The 24,235-nt window shown below is 40.2% G+C and overlaps 2 protein-coding genes and 1 long non-coding RNA gene across 4 annotated transcripts; 1 reads left to right on the top strand and 2 right to left on the bottom strand.

Moving 5' to 3' along the window:
• Nucleotides 1–1,043: 1,043 nt before the first annotated feature.
• On the bottom strand, nucleotides 1,044–7,954 carry tfa (transferrin-a). Its single transcript, XM_072363529.1, has 17 exons — nucleotides 7,796–7,954; nucleotides 7,551–7,699; nucleotides 6,944–7,046; nucleotides 6,661–6,852; nucleotides 6,152–6,281; nucleotides 5,897–5,952; nucleotides 5,049–5,212; nucleotides 4,730–4,883; nucleotides 4,485–4,648; nucleotides 4,276–4,372; nucleotides 4,150–4,170; nucleotides 3,719–3,883; nucleotides 2,997–3,147; nucleotides 2,534–2,601; nucleotides 2,255–2,436; nucleotides 1,475–1,667; nucleotides 1,044–1,348 (listed from the first exon to the last, which is right to left on the bottom strand). Exons 1-17 carry the CDS (start codon nucleotides 7,833–7,835, stop codon nucleotides 1,305–1,307), a joined length of 2,073 nt encoding a protein of 690 aa, XP_072219630.1. The 5' UTR covers nucleotides 7,836–7,954; the 3' UTR covers nucleotides 1,044–1,304.
• Nucleotides 7,955–9,007: 1,053 nt separating this feature from the next.
• LOC140268619 (uncharacterized) lies at nucleotides 9,008–10,637 on the top strand. Of its 2 annotated transcripts, XR_011907549.1 has the most exons (3): nucleotides 9,008–9,300; nucleotides 9,855–9,985; nucleotides 10,614–10,637. It is a non-coding gene; the product is annotated as an uncharacterized lncRNA (long non-coding RNA). The 2 variants fall into 2 exon arrangements; XR_011907550.1 differs by lacking the exon at nucleotides 10,614–10,637 and having other exon boundaries at nucleotides 9,855–10,364.
• A 4,095-nt stretch (nucleotides 10,638–14,732) lies between these two features.
• On the bottom strand, nucleotides 14,733–23,392 carry ubxn7 (UBX domain protein 7). Its single transcript, XM_072363551.1, has 11 exons — nucleotides 23,287–23,392; nucleotides 21,320–21,473; nucleotides 21,030–21,094; nucleotides 20,850–20,915; nucleotides 20,582–20,694; nucleotides 19,747–19,893; nucleotides 18,622–18,712; nucleotides 18,124–18,254; nucleotides 17,361–17,865; nucleotides 16,468–16,547; nucleotides 14,733–16,356 (listed from the first exon to the last, which is right to left on the bottom strand). Exons 1-11 carry the CDS (start codon nucleotides 23,354–23,356, stop codon nucleotides 16,195–16,197), a joined length of 1,584 nt encoding a protein of 527 aa, XP_072219652.1. The 5' UTR covers nucleotides 23,357–23,392; the 3' UTR covers nucleotides 14,733–16,194.
• Nucleotides 23,393–24,235: the final 843 nt, after the last annotated feature.

Consider the following 24,235-nt stretch of genomic DNA (forward strand, 5'->3'; position numbering starts at 1 on the left):
TAAATCCTTTTTTGTTTGTGTTTGAAGCAAATAAATAAAGTGATTGTGATAGATCATCTTTTATTTTAAGAGGCATAGATCATCTTTTATTTTAACAGACATTTCGTATGAAGACATGGTTAAATGATTAGTCAAGTAAATATTCCGCTGATTAATCAGTAATGAAAATACCCCCCTTGGTTTGTTGGGAATTAATCCAGCCACCAGTCAATGAGACCATGTTTGTCCACTTACCTTTGGCTTACCTTACCTTTAGCTTTGGCAGGGTCGATAAATGATCCATAGTACCTGCATCTACTTTTAGTTTGGGTAGATTTTCTTTTAGAGAAAACTCTCAAAGCACAGCATCCTACATTACTTGTGAACTTCATTTAAATGTATTCCTTCAAAGAGATGGGAGTTATTAATTTGTTACTCACAGAGAGCTGTGGAAATGTAACTCTGATTGCTTCACTGAAGAAGGCTTGTGGTAAACATGATCGCATTTATGGGCAATCAGGTTGACTGGAAAAATGATGGCTAGTTTAGTTAGTTATAAGCTATGTACTAGACATCATGCAGTGGTGATTTACCTCGTACATAACTTGTTATCCATATTTTCATATGATTACATAATGTTTGATAGTTGCATTCGATTTCAGATTGCAGGAGTTTTCTTTAACATGGTTCATTTGTTTTTTATGAGTATCAACTTGATCCAACCTTGTTTCTAGGAAACTTTGCAAATGAGTTATTCCTATGTTTAATTGAAAAAAGGAACAAAGACAACAAACTAGGTGTTTTCTATTCTTCAAAAACATCTACTCATTTTAAATTTGATGTCAGGAACAATTTCTACCAAATTTAGAAGTCAATCTCCGACTGAATCTCATTGCATTTGGCTTTTATGTGCATTTTACACAGAATCCCTGATTCTCTTTGGGAATGGGGTCGTAATTCTATCTCTTGGGTTTCTCTTTCAGTTGAGATATTTATGACAAGATATAACAGAAATGCACATTTCTTTTTAACGGTGTAAAAACAAAAACCACGCCAGCCACATACAGGAGCATTTTAAAAAGGCTTTATTTGAGAAAAGTCAAGCAGTTGTTAACGTGTAACATATAGTTTCAACAGAATTAAAATAATTGTATGTGAATGTGAATGGTCATGTCACTGTTGATTTGATTTGTGGTATCTCTATGTTAATTGTACAAAATCGGTTACAGCAAAACACCATGTAGTTTGGGTGTTAAATGTAAGAGGTGTGGGTGAGTGATTGATTCACAAATCTGACTGAAGAATCGCAACGGTCCACGTCACCATTAGGCTTGCTGACAGGAATGGAAAGTGCAAGATTTCTCCAAATCTGGTGGGAGGAGAGAAGACAATTGATTTAAATGTGAAGTCTTTCATTGTGTGTGTGCGCTGCAAACATAACATTTTATTCTTAATATATGTCCAAATTGTTATTCTTGATGCCAGGAGCACAAACCTGAGGCAGTTTCGCTGCATTTCCTAAGTGAGGACATGACAGTTATGTACTGTGGCCCCAAAAACTGCTGATAGGTTTTTCCAGCTGGAACCTCCTGGAGACACTTGGTGGAGTCCTTGAAGAGGAGGTTCTTTCCCTGCTCTGACTGGAACAGTTTGAATGAAGGGTCACCGGAACCGGTTCCAAACAGGGTCTGGACAGAAAAGAACAAAATAAATATTTCTAAAAAAATCCATTCAGTTTTGGATTTTATTTTGAAATTTGCCAAATCTTGTCGCTGTGGTTTGTGCCTCAGTGGGACAACTGTATTTGGCATTCTGCTGTAAGCCTGTAACCCAAAATCTCAGCAGAACCGATTAAATGATTGTTCAAAGTGGCTGATCAATTTGTTTCACACTCAGCTCTCAAAATGATTAAAAGTAAGTGTAAGACACATACATCCAACTATCCAAACAACCAGGCAAAGTGGCTGCTAAGGGACTCTGCGTGGCTTCAAGGTAAATGGAAAACATTTACTCTCAAATGTTCAGATCTGTGGCAAACTGCACATCTGTCTGGCTGAAAATAAGAAGAATCCCAAAGATTTTGCACCAGAAAATGAGTGCTAATTTGATTTTCTTTCTCTTTTTTTCCCCCCTCAAAAATGGGAGCAATGTAAATATTCAACAATTCTTATAATCTAACAACAATGAGCCAAGAATGTCCCTTCCAAAAAAATGGAATTCACAGTCCCGTTCATGTACGTAAAACATACACGTGACCTAAAAGCTAATTACTGACCTGCTGGTCCTGGAGGATGCGGATGACGTCGCTGCGGCTCTCTGGGCGAGTCACCACAGCATGTGCGGGCACAAGGGCCAAGTGACAAGAGGCGTAGTCCGTGATTGGTGCTGGACCCCTTCCAGGACAGATCAGCTGGTACTCATCAGAATTCACAGAACGAGCCCATTCAGGACCCTTACCTTTGATGCGACAAGGTGAGACAGAGTTTAGAGAAACGTCATAGTTTCACAGAAAACAACGTGTGGAGATACCATTTGATAATGTGTTACCTCTTACCATCACTGTTTTCTGCAACAATTGTGTGCTTAATGAAGGCAACATCACCAGCATCCTCAACCAGACATCTGAAGTGATATGACAAACACGATATTAGACAAAATGAACACTATGTGACGGGGTGATTGCCAGGAACTAAATGGAAATACCGATACAACTGCCATATGCACTGCAGTTAGGAGGCAGACTGAGGAACATAAAAGTGGGAAGCGGGAAGAAACAGCTGCTTCGCACACCTGTGTTCACTAACACAGCATACTTTATCTCATTGCTTCATTCATGCACAAAAATATTTCAAACAATCATTTCTAAGGTTAAATGCACAAGAGGGTATTATGGCAACCATGTGTGAATAAATGAAATACAACGCGGGCTGTTTTCAGAGGGAATTTCTCTTTTTCTTTCCTCAAGAAAACCTAATTCAAACTTTTCGCAACAAATTCCGTGCTGCTTGCTTCCGTACCTAAAGGCTCCAGCGTAGCCGTAGTAATGCTCGTCAGCGCTGGGTTTGCACTTGGCCTCATCGCCCACAGATTTGCCACTGCCTTTACACTGGGTGCAGAATGGGGAGCTGAGGTCGGCTCCAGGGGCGCAGCCACTGCTGAAGAACTTAGCTGAGGGCAAAATGAGACGCGGTCACACAAGACTTGATGACAATGATGACAATGTTTATTCTTTACTAAATTGAGGACACACTGTTTGATTTATGCAACAGGAACATACAGATTACTAAGAATTAGATTATGGCTACCAACCTTGGTGCATAATTGGACAGAGAGAAAACTTTTGCCATTTGAATACTAATTCAAACGAAAACTATGAAGATGTACATGAAGTGTGGACAAAAAAAATAACTCATTAGCAGTCAACAGCTGCTGCTTGTTTGTTGGACTCTCTGCCTTCAGATTTGTTTTCAATAAGCCAGAGTTCATGCTTTCTTCCTGATATGTCTGGGTGTTTTTTCTCAACTTGATAAACTGCGTGCTTCACTTGCACTGACACCTGTTTGGACAGCTTAGGGAGGCCTTCCATGAGCACCTTTAACGTTCAACACTCGGAATCAACTCAGGTGTTGTTTAGGGGGTTAGGCTGTGGGGCAGCTAAAGATGCTATGAACACATCTACTTTATGATTTCTCTGCAAGATAAAAGATTTCTATCTTTACAAATTAGCTTTTTCACTTACTGAAGTCGCAGTCTTTAGTTTGATCGTAGATGAGACCCATGGGGACGTTCCAGCCAGCAGTTCTACCCATGCCGGTGTGGCAAGACCTCTTTCCCTTCAGGCCTTCCCAGGTCACCCCTGAACTCTTCTTTACCACAGCAACCGCATAGTAAGAGGAGGCAGAGGCTGAGAGTGGAAGTACAGAAGGAGATCGATCACACATGTTGATTCAAAAGGCTTGAAAATCTTTCCAGGAAACTTCCATGGAAAAAATAAATATATTAATGGCCACATAAAGTATTCTTCTGGCTGTTGTGAACGGTCATTGAGGTGACATTGCAGTTACACCATAGTTATCTAGCCTCTTTTGAATCTTAAAGAGTAGTCAAAACATTCTTTTTTTTTTATTTGTCTTCCACACCAATTCAAGAAAACACAGACATGTTTAGTACCTCCAGAGGTGCTGCACATTTCTGTGGAGAAACACAAAGACGCAAACATTAGTCGTGTGAAAAGTGTAATATAAAACACAGGACTGCACAGTACATTGTGGTTTCTGTGCCATTTAAGCATCATACCTGAGTCATACTGTTCCACCATGGCAGGAACCAGACCACACTTCCCTGCAGTGTACACCTCCCCTCCGTCCACTGCCATTGCATCTGCCTCTTTACGCTGCACAACAAGTCAAACAGCGATTAATCAGCGATAAACTGATGCCACTAAACGGAGTAAAGAAAGCCTCATCAATTTGGTAAGAGATTTCAATATTTCCATCTGGTTTTACCATTATCTTTTTCAAGCACTCCTCAACTGTTGGGGCGTTCTGACACTCAATGGAGGTACTGTCATCGGTCACGCTGTTGATGCTCCACGTGTCACACTTTGCGGTCTCAGCGTGGCCCACAGCACACCATTTAATGGCGCGGGATGTAGTGCCTGGGGTCTGCTCTGAAGAAGGAAGGAAAATATGTCAACTGTCTGATACATGCGTTTTTCTGCTCATCGTGTGTGTGTGTTTCTTACACTTACCTTTCTTCAGGGATCGGACGATGCTCATGTATTCAGCACCCAGATACAGGAAGGAGTCTGTGTTTGGGGGCAGCTGCACCAGTTTCTGGGTCGAATCCTTGAACATCAGATTCTTGGATGGGGCGTAGGCTTCAGAGGAGAAGAGGCTGAAGCCCTGAAAGTACACCAAGTGAGCCGAGTCATTAAGAAAGCACCAAGTATGGTGAGATAGCTGAAATTCCTCTGCTTAGCTATGATTCAGTGCAGTTATGATCTTTTTCATCTTATCAGGCAGTTAAACAAAGTCTCTTTGCACTATGTAAGTAATTCTTTCTTTTACCTCAACCGCGCTGAGGCTTTTCCAGATTAAGTCAGCCAGCTGTTGGTCCTTGCGGGTGACAACAGCATGAGCTGGCACTTTGGCCAGGTGGCAGCTTTTATAGCTGTCGATAGGCGCTCTGGTGTTATCTTTGCACAGCAGCTCATACTTGGACTTCTCGGAATCTGGAGGAGAAACATTGTTGCTGACTTTTATTTCCCTTTCCCAATGAATTTCTCATCCATCCTGCCATCAGCACATTTTGTTCAAAGTTCTGTTTATCAAATATGCACAGAGCAGATGTAAACAGGGCTGGAAACCACAACTGTGACTTTGAATTCAGGTGTGTAAAACCCAGCCGCACATCTGTGTAATAAAACTCAGCATTCATGGTATCTTCTGAAGGATTCACTGCTGCATCAAAAACTATGTTTGATTGTTTAGAGTCTATAACTTAATATTTATTGTGTAGCAAGGTGCAGTTTTCAGCTTCAAATTATAAAAGAGATCAAGTTTGTTTTATTTTCTAATACTTCCAAAGAAATAGGTGAGTGGTTTTGTTACTATGTATAGAAATCAATGGCTAATTAATTGCTGATATTAAGCAGATTTAACAAAACAAGTCTGTGTGAATAATGTTCAACAATGTTAACACAGATGTGATCACGCCTGCTGATAGCTCTGTTTTTGCATTTTGCAGTTACCGATAAAAAAAGAACATTTTGGAAGACAAAAAGACATTTGACTGAATTAAGACCATGGCACATTGTTTCTTTGTATAAGAATGGAACCTCTGACCAGCTGAGTTGGCTGACTCTGCAATGAGTCAATATTTCATTACATATTAGAAATCAATATACAACACTGACCAGGTACAGTGAGATGCTTCACAAAAGCCACGTCCCCAATGCCATCCGCCAGACACCTATTAAGCAAAGCAATCAAGTCTTGCATCAATATTATTGGATTGTTTGTGGGTGGGTGTTCACAAGAGAACATCAGTACAGGTTTTAGCATTACAGGCTATAGGTAGAACAAGATAAGATCTATGTGTGGAGATTGTTAGAGATCAATAAAAGTCACAATGGAGAGGCAAGAAAAAAAAAAAGAAGGCTGATACTGACTGAAAAGCTCCAGAGTAATCGTAGTAGGGCTCCTTTTGGGACCTAGAACAGTCTCCCTTGCAAAGTTCACAAAGCTTAGAGCCTTTCGTTGCCCCAGGGGCACAGCTGGCCTGGAAGAAGCTGCTCACGGCTGTGAAACAAAGAGCAAGAATTTTAGAAAACACGGATGCTCTGAGGATCAAAACTACAGTGCTGTGTGCCCCTCTCAGATCAGACACCACGAAAAAACCTTTTTTCACCACAATTCAAAGACTAAAGCATTTTCAGACAACATTAAAGAGCCATTGCAGGGTCATTTATAAGTTTATACGTTTATTTTGGAGTTTTTGTAAAAAGTTATACATGCTTTAATGTCCAAAAAACACAGCACTTTAACCATTCTGTACATATCTACAGCACTTCTAATTCTAGTCATGTTGATCTTAGTGTATTGAACAGCATTGACAACTGTGACCTAAAGTATACGTTATCAGCTAAATTTCATCTGAGGATGGTGTAAAACCACTCACCGTCCTCCACAGGTTTGTCTTCAATGCCGGCCCACTGAATTATATCCATGGACACCAGAGTTCCAATGGGAATGTTCCAGCCTGCAGATTTTCCCAAGCCAGTGTGGCATGATTTTTTACCCCCAAGCTCCCTGAAGCCGAATCCACTTCCCTTCTTCACCACAGCAACAGCGTAGTAACAGGTGTCTGAGGCTGGATGTTTGGGAGCAAAAAAAAAAAACACAGGATGGAAAATGTTCTTATAGTTATTCAAATGGTAAAGACAGCTGACAAGGGGACTTACAAGGACCGTAGTCCTCAGCAATGATGGGCTGCAGGTCGTAGTTGTTTAGTCCAGCTGTGTAAATGTCCCCTCCATCCACAGTGATGGCATCTGCTTCACCAGCCTGTTAGATAATACACATATTACCACCCTGCTGCAGTGTCTCTTAATCACACAAATGTATACCTGCGTGTGTATTTTTCTAAGTAAATGATTGGTAATTAATAGCAGAATACAGTGACAGTGGGAAAAAAAGGAATGAAAAAAAAAGACAAAGTTTTACCTGTTAATTGACATTTAAATGAGGTTAAAATAAGTAGCCTGTTGTTACTTGATGGCTTTTTAATTATGCTCATTACCTTTTTAAGTAAGACATGAAATACCAAGAATTGTTGGAAAGTATTCAAGCATACTGGCAGGGGGAAAAAAGGATGGCAATTCTACAAGATTTCATTTTCAGCACAATCATATTTCAGGCTGATACAAACTATCAAAGTGGTCGTTTGTTATTGCAAACTGATCAAGACAAACACTGAATGAATGCCCCACTAATCGGGATGTAACAAGCAGTGGTTGTTTATTGAGCACTTCATTTAATCAAGGCTCATACTAATGTCCATTTTCTCACCTTGATTGCAATAATACAGTCGATGGTGCTTTCTTTTTCCACGCAGGAAAAGGTGGGAGCTGCAGCTGCCAGATCCAAACATTTCCGAAGTTCTTGTTTCGACTTTACGCACCATTTTACTTTCTCAGCTGGGGCCGCGAACACGGCGGCTGTGAACACAAGTACGGCAGGTCAGATAACAGTAATTACAAACGTTAGTCAACCTGTTAATGAAATTACTCGGGCAAGCCTTGAAAAGTTTTTACCTAGGCATCCGAGCAGCGCCACAAGGAGGAGAAGCTTCATGCTGGACGAAAGGGTGAGCAGACTTTTTGGGAGGCAGCGCTTGGCTTTTATAGAAAAACTGACTGGACCGGGCCAAGAGATAAAATGCCTCAGTTTGCTCAGGTTACCAAATGTGAGGGGTGCGCGTGCATGTGTACTTTAATGTGCAGGCGCGTGAGCGCAGAGATTACACAGCCTGTCCGAAATGTCCACATAACGGAAATTCACAGACACTCTTGAAAATAGTTAGGCCATTGTTTGCGCCTAATGCAATCACCCAATAGCAGAAATTGATTACCAACGGGCATTTCCACGCTTACGGGGTACTTTTTTTTGTTGTTCAGATTGTTTTCCAATTTCAAGTCGTTTTTGTGAGTGTCGTATGTTTAGTGTGTATATAATAACGTAATGTCTGGGTTTTCACTGCCCCTTCAGTTGCCCTTTGTGGACAATTGATTAAGCGACTTGTTCATCATCAGTGTGTTTGTTTTTAAGGGCAACACGAGCAGAAAGTTGTCCTAAAATTCTTCAAATGCAATGATTAAATTTCGCCAATCTCTCCAATCCGAGCATTTGCCACTTATTCGGTTCCAGCTACAATACAAACTATTCCATTTCAAGTAAAATACTTATTTTTTTTATAATCTTACAAAGTATATTCACCAATAATGCAGGTGTAAGTAGCAGCTCTGCCATTCTGTGAGTGAATTTGTATCCTATTTAATGTACTGATCATAGCTGAGTAAAATAATCAACAAAAATCAGTAAAACAAAATGTGTATGCATAGTTACCTTGAACTATATAGTGGACATTTTTGGTTGTGCAGGAAGGAATGCATCCTGTTCTAACATTTTCATACAACAATTATGTCTCGTCAGTCAAGGCACACACTAACTACAAGATGCCTGACAAATTCACAATTGTAATAGTTATGGAGGCCAACAACCCACCCTGAATTTTTAAGTATTAATTCTGCCACTTCAGACAGAAATATTAATTAGTTATTATGCTTTTTCAGGAAAAAAAAAAAGAAAAACTGACACCCAAATTGACATTTTGCTGCACTTTAGCACACTAAGCATTATATTTACAGAGTCAATATTACACAACAAAGGACGCTTAAGGTTCATGCTGATTTTCAAAACACCTTCTTTGTTCTCCTTTGCCAGATGTTGCAATGTCCCTTAAAACCTTTAACAACACACTTCATTTTGAACAAGTACCAGCGATGGTGCAACATGGGAACATGTGGATTTGATATCTACTCTGATACCGCCGTCGTTTTATTGCCCTTTAACATCAGGGAAGAAGGCTTTTTGGGGTATGAAATTAGTATTTTCAGCTATATTCTGGAATGCAGAGCCAAAGTTGCAAGTCACTCAAGTCAATGAATTATTTAAACTGTCTTCATTTTTAATCATGCTGTCACTGTCCTGCCAGGTTTTCAGGGGACTTCACCAGCTTGCGTCCAATGTTGAAGTTTGCGTGAGTCTGTGTTGCTTTTGCTGTCACTGTTACTTTCTTATTGTGCTTTTTTGGTTCATTCTGTTTTCTCTTGGTATGTGATCATGGCTCTCTGTATGTCCGTCAGAAAGCTCATGCAAAAAGTCCATGCCTAAATTTCACAAAAGTGGATGTAGAGGCGGAGCCATGGAGCGGATATAAAATTGTACTCTGACAATAACAATGAATTGGATTCAGTTGGACTATACTTTTTTTCATTTTTCTTACCTTGAGATAACTTTTCTTGTGAACTGGCATCACACAAATAAACTAAATCGAAAATATGAATTAAGAAATCATTCTCAACTTTGCCCTTAGTTTGTACTTATCTGTTTGTATTGTGATTATGTCTGATATGCTTTTATCATGTTCTACCAAGTTTATTAGTCAGTGACATGGACAGATTGAGCCTACAAACTTAGGTCCCCACAAACCACAAATCATATTAGTGTTTTTTTATTTCTTGGGGGGGGTATCTGTATGTGCTTTGAGTTTGCAGTCAACTCTGCATCTAAATCATTCTTTTCTCTTAGAAGCAGAGGAAGGAAAATTAAAAGGCCGGCAAAATCCAAGTTCAGCAAAAGCAATTGTGTTTAAAAAAAAGGGAAAAAAAGAGGCAAAACTGCAGATTCTGCAACACTTTATGTGGAGAGTCAAAAGTTGAAAGGTAATTCTGTTTTTGTTGACTCATTATTGACCAAGTGAGTGACTATACTTCTACTTCTCCCAGTATAAAGACTAATTGTCAACAGTTTGTATCATATTAGTCATTTCAGTGACACAAAGTGGAACAACACAGATAACATTGATAATGAGTGACAGTGCAGGTTATACTGACCAGAAGATTTCTTCTGTACTACTAAAATCAAGAATAAGACCTTGATTTAAATTCATTCTCAGGTTTTCTGATATTAAACAAGAAACATTTTCTAAATAAACACGTGAGCATGGCTTTCAGGATTCTACCTTCTTCATGTGCTGATGCTGATGCTGAGAAACCATTCACAGAAAATTGAGATGATAAAATTTGGCATGTTTAGTAGTTATTGGTTGCATTCATTAATGTTTGTCAAAATAATATAACATAGAAAGCTGCTTTTCATTACTGTAGACAATTACAGTGCCTTCCAACCAGGCTGACCTGTATGAATAACCATGAATAACAATCAAAAATATCATATGAGTTCCCTCATATGAAAGTATTTAGTTAAGAGTTCATTACTCTCAAAACATCAGGGTGATAAAAGTTCCTCAAGCTGGAGGTATGGACCTGCCTTTACCTCGACTCTTTCCAGGAGCAAGAGGTGGGACGAACAGGTCGTCTACCTGCTCAGATATCAATAATGTGGAGAAGACGGACCCTCTGGACGTTCTTCACCACTAAATTGCCTGCAACAGAGGAACTACAGAAGACTCAACTGGCCTTACACTTGCTTGTTAGTAGCTACTAAAGCTGTCAGGTGAACATAACAGCGTAAAACGTAAATGACATTCCTCGATTGTAGTGAGACGCAAATATAAAAAAAGACTGATATCAAATAATGTAAAGCACACGAGCCACAGTTCGGACTGCAGTGACAGTATCTTCCGGCTGTTGTGTGGGTGTTAGGTGAGGCACAGCTGACTACATTACAACCAATCACAGCAGTGGCCTTTCAACCGATCTGATCTAGCATCAACCACACAGAAAGGGCTCACCTTTGACACTGACTTCCCAGGGTGGTCTCAACGCTTTGTCTAAGCCATCTACAATAAAAACCTGAGCTGTTTTAGAAGACAGAAATGATCTTAAGGCATATACTGCTTTTAGATTGAACAAATTTTACGAGTAAATCTTTTTTTTCCCCTTTTAAATACCAGGCAGTATTCATTGTGCACAAAAAGAATGATTCTGACAATCCTTATCTTTCTCATGACTCTGCTGTTGGGTGTATTGCTGGTCCCTGTTGCCTCCTCACAGATGGCTGTGCCTTTGTCAATCTGTGCTGACACTTCACTCAGCAGTATGATGACGCCTTCTGATAACACAGCCGGCATGCTGTGGCATTACTGGCCTGTGTCCGTTGGACAATTTGACATTTAATGTACAATACATATATGAAATTGCACCCTTAACCTTCTTGTGGGCAGTCGCCCTTTCCAAGCTGGGGTTCTATGCAGTATCTTAACAGTTCCCAGAACTGCGCTCTTCTGGACAGAGATCTCAAATGTTGTTCCTGGGACCCGTTGAGGCCATGGCTCCCAAACTGGGAGAATGATTACCACTGACACCACTGTTGCCTTCACCTCCCACATCTTTTCAACTTCTTCCTTCAGCCCTTGGTGTTTTTGAGCTTCTCGTGTTCCCTCGTCTTGATTTTTGCTGTCACTTGGAAGTGCCACATGTATTATTACTGTTTCCTTAGCTGGCAGAATTGTTATTGTTGCTGTCCACCAACAGAATATTGATGGTTCAATCCTCAGACAAAAGTTGCCTCCAGCAACCTTGATATTAATATGAGAGAGACATACAATTGAAGCCATACCAACTTGGATTTCTCCTGAATTAACAAGGTCTGTGTCAAGTGTAGGGGGACTGGAACAGGACATTAATGGACTAGAGTGGAGAATTCACATGTATAACAACAGGATATTATTTTTTCCTGAATCATCTCAATAAACATAATAAGGATAAGCAGAAGTTTTCGAAAGGCACCAGCAAACAACATGAAAGCTAACTAAAGAATTTAAGAAAAAACACTATATGTGGAAATACAATAATCATTTCCGTTTTATCAGAATGCATATAAAAAGGAGTATTTGGACCAAATATAGGATTCTTGTGACTGTATGTCTGAAACGATCTATTCAGACTGTGCTAAATCAGAGCGGGTAAGCTCATCATTCATGATTATTTTCCTGAAAAATGCACACAAACATCAGTCTCTGTTGAGATGAGCTATTCTTTTCAGGCCGTTGTCCCCTTTGAGATGTACGGCGAATAGAACACTGTCTGCAGAAGTGGTAAATGTGTTACTATAAGAGGAGACGGTGTTGTCAAACTGTCAGATGTTTTGTATTTGATGGAGAGATACGTGTGGAATTAACTGACACAGCAACACGCAGTCACTGATGATTCATCTGGATACCCACACATTATGACGTTACTCCTCTTTAAGCCCAGAGAAACGCTTCAGGCTTTTCACTTTTGGAGAAAAGACAGAATTTTGTGATAGGCTGGAATCAAAGGCGAAGGTGAAATGTTGGGAGCTGTGGCTGAACTTCCATCTCCCTTTCACAAGCCGAGCCTCTTCACTCAGTCAGACTGTCTGCAACTTTGTTTCAACAAGGTGGCCTGATTTTGTGGGATTTTTTTTTTTGTGGCAAGTTAAAACCCCTGAATCTATGTTACTGTCATGTGGTGATTAAAGTTGTCATCCACTTCTTCTGACAGCAGGCACTTGTGATCTGCATCTGCATTCTAGAGATTCAGTGCTGCACAAGCATGAGTGTGAACATCCAAGAGATAAGGTGAAAAATCTAAATTAAGGCTGATATGTATGGTCCAAGCTCAGAGACAATCCCACGCATTCAGTTTTTAATGCAAGATTTCTGTTTTCACACTTTAAATAATTCAAACAAACCCGTTGGCGTGGATCATTTTTTCTTCTTGAACTTTGGGGAGCTTCATAAGAGCCAGAAAAGTCATCAGAACAACATTAGACACAACTGTAGGGTAGAACTTCTCATCACATATGAACGTCATTCTCCTTTAAACTCGGATCCAAGATGGCTCACTGATCACACATTAACTCCGATCGACTTTTTCTCAGAACCACTCGAAAAGCCGATGACTGGGGGCAACAGCCTGTTAAGCAACAGACAACCCGTTAAACAAACCATGTCTGACGGCTCCTGTCCTGGTTACCTAACCCAAATGACAGCGCTGAATAATAAATTTAGCATTAACATGAAATTAATGTAGGTCATCGCTGCTAGCCACAAACATTTTATCCCCTTTTAGATCTCAATTTCAAAACAAAATTCTCATCACGACTTCTAAAATCTACAAAACTCCAAAGTAAACGTGACATATTGAAGAGAAAGCCAATTTAGAGATCACATTTTGACTTTTGAGCACAAAAACTTGAGTTCAACTGCAGAAGCTACCGTTCAAAAAAACTAATCGAACTAGTGGTGAAAGACCAGAGCAGGTCATTTGTTGAATGTGAGTAATGGATTTAAATGTTTTCATTTATCCAGCAGCACATTTCCCTGTCAGCCCCTTTTGTTCTTTACACAAAGAGCGAGTGGTGAAGGAATGCATGTAACAAACTGTAAATCCACACAGCAAGGGGAGTGTAAAAGAGTCAATGTGCTCGTGTTTGTACAGCTGCAAGTCTTTCTCTCAACTCTGACCGTTGCCCTGCACCGAAACTGTTCCTAACATCAGCTGGGGCTCTTATTTTATTGAGTGATAAGTTAAAAAAAAAATTAAAAAATGAAATCTTAGATGCTGACTGACGATGGACTGAAAAACAATGACAATAAACACAAAGGATACTTTGTTATTAAGATAATACACAATTTTTTTCCTGATTAGACCAGCTACAGAAGGGCCACATATTTTAGATATGTCGGGGTGGGGGGGGGGTGGCCCCTGCAAATCAATAGAAAGTTCTTTCGGGTGATCATCTTTATCTCCTCCTGTGATGAAACATCTTTATCTGTGGGGGAGGGATTTCTCCCTGAGAGACAAGGCTTCAATTCAAAGTCCACAGAATCACAAAATCAGCATTGATCAGTACGTGAAGGCTTTGAATCAAAAACTATTTAAGTATTCACCCCCTGTGGCATTTTCCCTATTTTGTTGCCTTGCAGTCTGGAATTAAAAGGAATTTCGTATGATTTGATCAACAACATGCCCACAACAAGAAACAAGACCAAAAACTGTGTTTTAAGAGAAGTACTCCCAGCTCTAAGTCATTACTTTGAAGAGCCCCCTTTTTTCAGAGGTTGCCAGTCTACTCCTGTTGCCTCGACTCTGATTTTCTTGCTGCATCTCACTTAAAGAGCTGATCGCTTTTGTTACTTTCCTCCATTCAGCAGTTTCTGTTCCATTTGCAACTCCCGAATCGAGATCACCAAACAAAACACATTTCCTTTTCTCTTCTACACGAATGTCGAAGTTTCACACTCAGCAAAACCACCTCCATGTTAATCCATTTCATCGTCATGCCATGAAGTTGTGGCGCAACGTTTTTTTTTTTTACAGTGAAATTATGCATCTGCTAATATTGAGAGCGGGGACTCAGACTCGTGCACACGCGTGCTTTAGAAGTATGAATATGTCTGGCTTTGTGCGGACACACAGCTTTAGTCATGAAACTGCAGTTTTATGCAACTGGCCTTCTTTTTTTCTTCTTTTTTCTCTCTTACATGACACTTCCGAGTAAAGAAACAAATCTCAGAAGAAGGGAAGAGCAGCAACTCCACAGAGACGACTACAACAGCTCTCAGGATCAACGTGAAACGTCTTTGCAGTCAAACATACAGAAACCTACCTCCAAGAAAAACATGCAAATCAATAGAAGTTGAAGAACACACTCACAGTATTTCTTTTAGCCTGATTAAACACTTGGGAACCTTATTTGAAATCTTAAAATCCTCCATTTTTACAAAGATAAGCGGCCTCCGTGCTTATTGTCGGCATATAAGGCACTTTACCCCCACCACCTGTCCACACAAAGAACTGAGTGTTGAGTCTTGGGAGACCGGCTCGAGTGGAAAAACCTTTTCTTTACCACTTCCAGACAAGCAGACAAGTGCAGAGATGTGACACCACTAATATGAGGAGGTAAATCAGTGGAGCTGCCATAATTGATATATGAATTAGGATCAAGATAAATAATAATCAGAAGAAAAAGAAAAGAAATATCAAAGATCTTAGAATATTCAGCATTTCTCAATTTGTCTGATGTGAGCTGGGGCATCCCCCTTATTGTTTTGTACTTTCATTTGGAAGATTACATGATATTTTTCTACGTTCTACCAGAGTTTCAGATTTGAATCTTTCATTCATTCAAAAAAAAAAAACAGCAAAAACCTTTGAAAAGAATCTTAACAAAAGACCAAGCAGAATCTCTTGGTTTTTGGAGGTTATATTTCAACATCAGCATATTTTCTTGGCAGCATATAAAAAAAAAAGGAAGGAAAACAAAGACTACAGCTAATAACCAGTCTCTCTAGGCCGTCTCTGTACAGTGTAGGTCCGACTGATGAGATGTACCACCTTCCATTCGTTCCCCTCAGACACATTTCTCAGACTTTTGGATCTGTTCTCCGAGTGCTCCACGTTTCCGATTAATTACAACTGTTCAAACGATAACAGATTAATTAAAAAAAAAAAACAAGAATGAGCCTCCCTTTACTTGTCCCATGTACAGAAAATAAAACTCTGACTTTTAACATCCTTTCTGGGAGGTAAAAGTATTTTTGTACAAGTCCCTGGTGGGCCATCATCAATAGGTGATCTGCTATCTGAGGATTTCTGAACGGGAGATATGCGTATGTAGTCTGTCCTGATGTGCCTCAGTGTTCAGAGCTTCATTAGAACAGAACAGATTTTATTAGAAAAGGACTACATCGTGCTGACATCTGTAACTCCTTACTGGCCAATTGCAGACCACTACAAAGGGATTAGGCTGTCAGACAGCTGACAAGTGGAGTGGCGGTGACAGCAGTCCATCCACAGCTGTTGTGGCACACAATGACGGGGCCTACTTCCAGAACAGAGGGTCATGGGATCGAGACCTGTATCATCGTCCCAGTTTGTTGGTGAAATGGTGAAGTCTACCAGAGATATGGACAAGCACAAAGCAAATGTGTCTGGGAAAGCTAGTTCCTCTCCTGTACAAATACAGTCTCCTGTGGACAAAGTCCCGCTTCCTGCAGTGTGATGTCATAGTCCAAGTGGGCGAGCTTCCTCCTGGGAAAGTTGGTGACGAGTTCAAAGCGTTCATTAGGGTAACCTTTGGACTGGACATGTCTTACCAGGGCCTTGAAGGAAGAGAGTTAAATGGTATAAGAGAGAACGTTCGCAAAACTTGCATCAACATTTACTGTTATCCAGCTATTACACAAAGAAGAGAAATCGTGGTGTTAGCTCACCAAAAGTTTCGCTTTAGAGGACAGAGAAATCTGCTCTCTCTGTCCGTCTGGGTAACGAAGCATCAACCTGGCTTTGGGTCCTTTGAAGAGAAGAAAACACAACAAAACATTAAATATCTTTGGAAGATGATGCAGCACCACGACTTTTACCACAGCTGTAAAGCACAACACAAAGCTGAAATTATTTCTTGGGTTTAGTAAAAGCATAAATCACCTACAACATGAAATCAGATGGGTGTCTCTACACAAAGACGCCCCCATGAGTGTTTGCAGAGACTAAAGTCCATTTCATTAGTCTATTAGTGTATATGCGTCATAGAGAGGTCCGATATGCAACAGAATCACTTGCACTACAGCAAATTAACTGCAGTGCAAAACGGTATTAACTAAAACTGACGGTCAAACCCAACCTTTAGCAGACCACTCCATCTCAGAGTAAAGAGGACTCTTTGAGTTAAAATACACACTTATACATCCGTCCCTCCCTCCAGTTCACATAGACTTCCCAACCTTTCCTGGTTCAGGTCAGTCAATACCACTAATCTAAGATGGGGCTCCTCTGTAGCTCTGGTTTATTGTAGGTGTATCCAGCCGCTCTAGAGTAGATTTTAGAAGATTCTAAACTCAATTTGCAATTTGTATCAGTTTGCAAATCCGTCAGGTAAGGGCCAGGCTATCAAACTGCCACTTGTATACTTCCTCTGTTATATTTTTCACCAGAACCTGAAGCTTGTTTCGCAAAGGGCCGTCTGAATGCCCACTAACACAAACGCCAACACTTGAGAACTTGAAGACACATTCGCCCTCCTGTAACGCTAATCAAAGTGTCTCGGAAACGACTACGAGAGGCTCTGTTTTGGAAAGGAGCCTACAGGTTTTGCACTTTGTCGTACCATTGTCGTCAGGACAGTCTACGTCGCAGGTTGTGGTGGTGCTTATCTTGGAGGTTCCGGCACTTTTAGTTTGCGTGGTGCAGTGGTTCCCTCCAGAATCTGCAACAGGCTGAGGGTGACGAGGACCTGCAGCCGGCGGCTCCAGATGGTTCTTTTTGCTCTCCTCTTTCTTGTGACTGTGATTGTTTTCTTTGTACGGAGACTTTCTGTGGGAAGAAGTAGAACTATCTGGATGAAGACGCTGCTGGGCCGCAGTGGCTGAAGGGGCTGGTGTGTGTTTACTGGTAGAACTTTTCTCTTCGTGGGGCGCTGGTGTTTCGCTGTCTGACCCGTCAACAGAGATTGGTCCCTCGCTGTCAGAGAAGGGCTCGGCATCTGACTCGTCCTCTGATCGGGGGGAGTCGGGGGCTTCCGGGACATTCGAGGACTCATAGTGAGTTTCCTGTAGAGAGGCTCGGATCGCCGCCTCCAGCTGGCTGTCTTCACTGGCATCAATAAGACTCTCCTAGAACAGAAAACAGAGTGAGCAGCTGTAGAAAGCACATCAAAGAGAGTCAACTTCAGACGTTACTTGTGGCTGTGCAACACTTAGGTTGACCAAGTGCTTAAAATATATAAATACAGATAGCGAAATCTAAAGCTGCAATAGCAATGATAATCAAATCTGATGTGTCAGAGGAATTTCAAATTGGGTTGTGGAAACAGAGCAGAAGAGCAGCAATAGCATGAAAACTAGAGGGGGCGCATGAGATAAGAGACCCACAGAGCGAGCCCTTTTGGCAGGGGGTGCGTGGCAGGATGGCCCGTCGAGCTGCCCATGCTCTGCCAGAAAGCCAGTTGCTTGTTCCAGGAACGATGCCACATCCAGCTGGTTCCACTCCACCATTTTTTGACCTAAATTGAAGATGGTTTTAGCAGAACAAGTCAACAATTATCATTTCTTTTCAGACATCAAAAGCTGATTCCCAGCTTGACAAAGTATTTGAGACAGGCCAGTTGTGGTGTACATCTGCAGTGTAGAACTTAAGCTAACGTTTGGAGCACTTTGCATTGTTAATTGCTTCGACATCTGTGCAACATTTACCTTTCGCTGGCAAGTACCGAGAACATGCCTTTACAATATGAGGATCTCCTCTTTTTCACAGAGTTATTTAAGATTGTTATAGATCTTATCTATTCAAACTCCATCCATTGAACTGTGGATACTAAAATGCTCTGGAAAGCTAAGCTAAACTGGCACTTACTTATCATAAGCACTCACCTGTGCGTGGATCAAGGATGGAAATGTAGGGAAACTTGTTCAGTTTATAGAACTGAATGTACCTTTGTCCCTCTTCACTGTCGTGATATACCTGCAAAAAAAGAAAAAAAAAGAAAAAAGTACAGTAATATACAGAAGTGAATTTAAACCAGACAAACCTAAACTGAAAGACATATGTGAATGTTCAGGAAAGGGTGGTATATTGTGAGCTGGTAAGGTTTTCTTCTTTTTCAGCTCGAAGGGACTGGAGGAGAATTTATGGTCTGACCAAAGCTGCTAACAACAACTAAGTTTTCATGCAGTGTTGGTTGGATATATTCAGAACCCAAACTGCTCATAATCTGTAGCTTTCTGAGACTGAAGGTCTCACATTCAGCCAGCTGTGAAGGCTACTTTGTTTATCAACCTGGATGTTTTTCTAAATTAATCCTGTAAAATGCTGAGCCACTTTTACCACATATATGTATTGTCAAATATACACAAATATGCTTTTCCTTGTTGGCTTTTTTCCCCAGTTCTGCTTATCAACATCTGTCCAAACTAAAGCTTCCTCACCATCAGCAGCAGACATAATAGCTATCACTGCTTTCAAGTTCACATATTAAGATGTGACTTTGATACATTTTGGGATTATTAGTAGTCTTCCTGTATCATTCACTGGCACCTGGATAAGACTTCAGCCTTCCTGTCTCACCTCTCCTGATCTTTTTAACCACACAGCTGCGACGCAACAGAGGAGAGAGGAGGAGCTAATTTCATCATAAATTAAACTGATGTTCATCATTGACACTCAAACAAAACAAGTGCACTTATATGTGAATAATGGTATTTATCTTTCTTTCTTTCTTTCTTTCTTTCTTTCACTAGAACAGCATGGCAGGGGCTAAAAAGAACAACCGATTGGGCCACTAATCATTACCTGCTGTTGTTTTTGCACAAGCGCAGCAGAAACACTGAAGGCATGTAACTCTCATTTTATTTGGTCCGAATGCACCACCATCTCTGTGCTGTGCATTGCTTTTGCATTCATTCACATTGTATTTCTGTTGCTGCGGAGTCCCTATGTTTGAACTGCACTCACTACGCTCACTGAATAGACTGGTAATGGACTCTGAAAATGCACACCTGCCAGAATATGAAATGTTCTCTGATGATGTTCTTCACTGCATCATTACTCCACACGTCCCTGTTCAGACACTGACACGCAAAGTCCTGAACATTCTGAATGTTGATCATCAGCCACTTGTTTTCGAGCTGTCCACAGTCTTTTGCCTATAGGGCACAAAACAAGAGTCAGAGTTAAGTCACAGCTCCACACTGGATTCAAAAAACTAAATGGGGTAATAAGGTGGGGACGGGGGCACGTTTACCACTCTATTGTGTCACCTCTTGTCTTAACAAAACTGTGTGAGCAGAGCTATAAATGTTTAATGTATAAAATGATAAAATCCCCAAATTTCTAGCTATTTCACGAATAGATATTTTGCTCTGATTGCTGAACTATTTGACCCCAAAGTCTTTCACGGTGTTCAATTTCTTCCTCGCTTACAAAAGAATCTTCTCTGAAATGCTCCTTTATACTCAAACACGTTGCTGACCTGCTGCCAACAAACCCAATTACTTGTGAGATGGGTTTTTTTTAGCATTACACAACTTTTCCAAGATTTTGTTACCTTCGTCTTGTGTTTAGAATTTGCTGCTACTACCAAAATATGAAAACAAGCAAAAAGCTGTCAACACATGATAAAAATTCTCAATTTCTCAATTTGATACGTTTTTTTTCTTTCTTTTTTAACTCCAATCAGTGCATTTCAGTTTCATTCAACTTACCAAAACCATGTTTGGTAAGTGATTCTACTCTGAGGGCCTTTACACTTTTACCTGCTTTCACACATTCATTTGAAAGTTCAGTCAAACTGAATAACGGCGTGGTGAAAAGTGTCCTATGAGTGACATTTACCGTCTCAAAGCTGCCTTTGTGCATGAGCTCAATGGGAGGACGGAAAAGGTCTGCCAGAGTGCTAAGTTTCTTATCCACTGTTGCGCCGTTACGCAGCTCCTGTTCCTGGCGAACTAGTAGAGAAAACCATTCAAAAACAGGAAGTCAACGGGACCAAACAGAAAGCTTGAGGGAGAATTCTTTTGTCGATTGTTATCGAGCAATATTAGCTTTCAACAGACACAACCAGCCCAATTCTTTAAGCTCGAAAAACTCAAGACATACTCACTTGTTTCTGTTTGGAAGTCTCTGAAACCATCAAATATGGACCGAGCAGGCCGTCTTCGCTTTGGCACTTAATTCATGATGGACACATAAACAAAAGTCACTTTAATCTGGGAATTTTAAGAGCGGCTCATGAAAACTCTTTTTTGCATGAGACGAGAAAAGAAAAGAAGCATTAGAATACCTCCAAATAATGACTCTGGTTCCACTAGTATGTCTTGTTTCTGAGGAATGGGTGCTCGCACTTCACTGAGACAGAAGGCAACATACATAAAGTCATACACAGAGTGATCAAGGGCACAGCATCCATTATAAATCATGTTACAAACACTGCATCTCTGATTCTGTTATGTCACCTGTGGCAACTCACTGCGATAAAAAAACTAAAACTTATTTTTGGCAATAAAACATGTACATAAAAAGTCAGTTTTACTTATGTTGGGAACAGGAATGCGGAAATGAATATGTGCTCACTCTGTTGGTGGAGCTCTGCTGCTTGACGCTGCTGAGCTGGAGCTAGTGCTGGGCTCCTCGGCTATCCCCCCTCCATCCAGAAACATGGTCACTGCCATCTCCAGATTGTTGTTGCATGCTTCAAGCATATGCTTTCCTACGCTCTCTGTGGCTCCTGAAAGCATATTGGGAAAAAACTTTTTAGAAAGTCTCCAAAAGTTTCCATCGTTTGGACCTTTCCCTGCTTTGGTTCACTGAAACAAATTGCTTATCTCAAGATACTTACATTATAATTATGCAGTTGGCCTGATTTTAACATCCAAATGGCATTAATCTCAGTTGGCACGTTTTGGTTTTGAAAAAGAAGAGCTCCAAAGCTTTGAGTTGGTAAATAAGTGTTTCTTATTAATTAGATTAAATCAATGAAAAAGAAATCGCTGCGTAACTCAAGCTTCCTGTGCAATTATTTGTACAGATATGAAGTGATAATTAAAATATATAGATTGCAACAACATTTTCGAGTTGCCAGAAAAAATGATATAGAGGACAGTTATTTCAGCTTCTCTCTACACCAATTTATCATACATAACTCATCTGAGCAGTGGAGCAATTTCTTTAACTAATAATAGTATATGCTCTCAGTATCGATTGATCCTGGCTATTTATTGGTTAGGATCCTGTGGAAGTGTGCATTACACTGTGAAAGCAAAGCCAAGTAAAAATGAATGCCATCATTCAAACAAAACATCATTAAATCATTAACACAGTATAAGATTTCTCAACATAATTCTAATAATCTATAATATTTCTGTTTTAGGGTATAGCATTAATGATCATCATTTGATTCCTTGCCTCTTTTAGAGGACAGCTGAATTTCCTCATTTATCATTATGGGAGAAATGCACAGATGAATTTCACTTAATGTAATGTAAATACCCTCCGTAAGTATTGGTTTGTTACAAATGTATTCATTGAAGTTTCAATGTTCAGTGCTGCAGTTTCAAAGGCTCATTTAGTGTAGATATGCATTTAATTTTTATACGGATTACCAAATATGCAACGAGTCTTTGCAATGTGACTTTAACACTTAGTGCCATGACTTAAACTGAAGCATGTGATTTACGGATCAAGTAAAAAATAAATGCAACCTGTTTAAAGGGTTGTGGTTGGCTTTGGTAAATAGAAAGACATAATCGCGTAAAAAACATTCGGAAAAACGTCAAATGTCTTTCAATCCAATATCGCCAGCATCAATGAAAATATGAACCTATGACGCATGCAAGGAAACACGACGCGAGAATGAAGCTGTAGTTTTTTTAAGGATTTAAAACCTTGTAACTCGTACTACGATCTCTCCGTCTGTACTGCGCATGTCCGTTTCACTTTCCAACCCTGGCAGCTTCTGAGCAGTCTCCTGTCCTATTTTACGATAAATAACTTCAACTAAAATACTGTCCGTCGTGTCAAAGCGCTAATAAACTATTTTATACCTTTGTATTGCTTTTTGAGACTAAAACAATGTGTTTTCAGGTGTGGTTTGTGTCAGAGTCACTGCGAGGATGACAGTAACACAACATGAAGCCTGGCTGGTGATGAAGAAGGGGAATGTTGTACAGCCGACGTCCATTCCACACTCCCAGACAACAAGCCATGCAAAAAGAGCATTAAATATATTCAAGGCTTACGAAATAATGTCTGTTATAAGCATCTCGAAGAAAATAGGATATATTTCAGCGAGTGTGGAAAATAAAATTCAAAGCCGGTGGCTTTAAAACCTCTTTCGGAGTCTTTCACCAGAGTTATGCTAAAAACTGGCTATGCTTTTCCCCTCTGCAAAGCATTGACAGCGCAGAAGCAAGAGGAAGACTTACCGCCCATTTTCCTTACCTGCGTACTAATTCTATGTGTTCTGGGGGGAAAGACCTATTCCTATATAAACATCTAAATCAACCCAATAGTTCAAATGCTTAACAAAAGGTTATTTTTACCTGTTATTGCTGTGAATTGTTGTATTAACCCGTTCACCCCCGGAGCAGAGGTATCACCGAGCGCCGCCATCTTACCGCCACAAACAACAACACAGAGCTAGCGCATGCGCTACGGCGTCTTTTCCCCACCGTGTGGCGCGGCGCGAGCCACATGCGTAACCACAAGCAGGTGCTGCATCGTGGGTAATGTAGTGAACTTTTTAAACCGATTTACAGCTCATGACATGAAGTTATATGGTAATAGTTAATCTAGTAACTAATTATATCGTATATAAAACTTGTAAGCGATTCCCTGAAATGCAAACAAAATGCGCTCAGTATATTCAACATCCATATGACAGGTTTTGCTGTGTATTCTGCAAAATGTGCCGCCTTTTCAGAGGGTGTTCATTTTTGTGGCTGCATGCTTTCAGGCCACATGGGGGACTTCACTCTTATGAAGCAAGATGATCGCTTTCTCAAAATGTGAATTTGAATAAACCAAATTTACATTATCAATCAAACATGGGAAGAAAGGCGAATCTTGCAAAAGTTAGTAATAGATTGGCACTTTAATTTTTTTTATCATCTCATATTGTAACTTTTCACAAGATGTAATACATTACTACACAGCTCTGACAATATGTACATTTTCAACATTTCCTGTTGATTGCTATCAGTTTGAAGAAAATGTAGTATTTTAGTGACTAAGCGTGTCAGTATGCTGTTATTGATAACAACTGTGGTTGTAAAAATTGAATACCTTTAACTGTTAAAAATATACATTTAGATTTTTATGCAGGTACACTTTGAACGATTGTTTTCTTTGTATTGTGTTGCACATTTTTTCATTCGATTTGATCTTTTAAGCCTTTATGAATTCTTTTACCCACAATGTTGTGCTGTGGTGATTGTGTTAGCCCTTATGGTACCTGACACCGTTTGCTGTGCCAGTTTTTATTTGAGATAC

The sequence above is a fragment of the Leuresthes tenuis genome, unplaced genomic scaffold (assembly GCF_036924035.1).
Source record: "Leuresthes tenuis unplaced genomic scaffold, fLeuTen1.0.hap1 SCAF_14, whole genome shotgun sequence".
Taxonomy (NCBI): Eukaryota; Metazoa; Chordata; class Actinopteri; order Atheriniformes; family Atherinopsidae; genus Leuresthes; species Leuresthes tenuis.

Bases quoted from the DNA above. Each gene is read 5' to 3' on its own strand.
- tfa (XM_072363529.1), bottom strand. From the start codon at position 7,835: ATGAAGCTTCTCCTCCTTGTGGCGCTGCTCGGATGCCTAG. The intron at 2,602-2,996 runs GTACGGAAGCAA...ATATCACTTCAG, and splicing joins GGCTACGCTGGAGCCTTTAG to ATGTCTGGTTGAGGATGCTG. The intron at 2,437-2,533 runs GTAAGAGGTAAC...GTCGCATCAAAG, and splicing joins TGTTGCAGAAAACAGTGATG to GTAAGGGTCCTGAATGGGCT.
- ubxn7 (XM_072363551.1), bottom strand. From the start codon at position 23,356: ATGGCGGCGCTCGGTGATACCTCTGCTCCGGGGGTGAACGGGTTAATA. The intron at 21,474-23,286 runs GTAAAAATAACC...ATATGCTTTCAG, and splicing joins ACAATTCACAGCAATAACAG to GAGCCACAGAGAGCGTAGGA. The intron at 20,916-21,029 runs GTATTCTAATGC...TCATGAATTAAG, and splicing joins ACCAGAGTCATTATTTGGAG to TGCCAAAGCGAAGACGGCCT.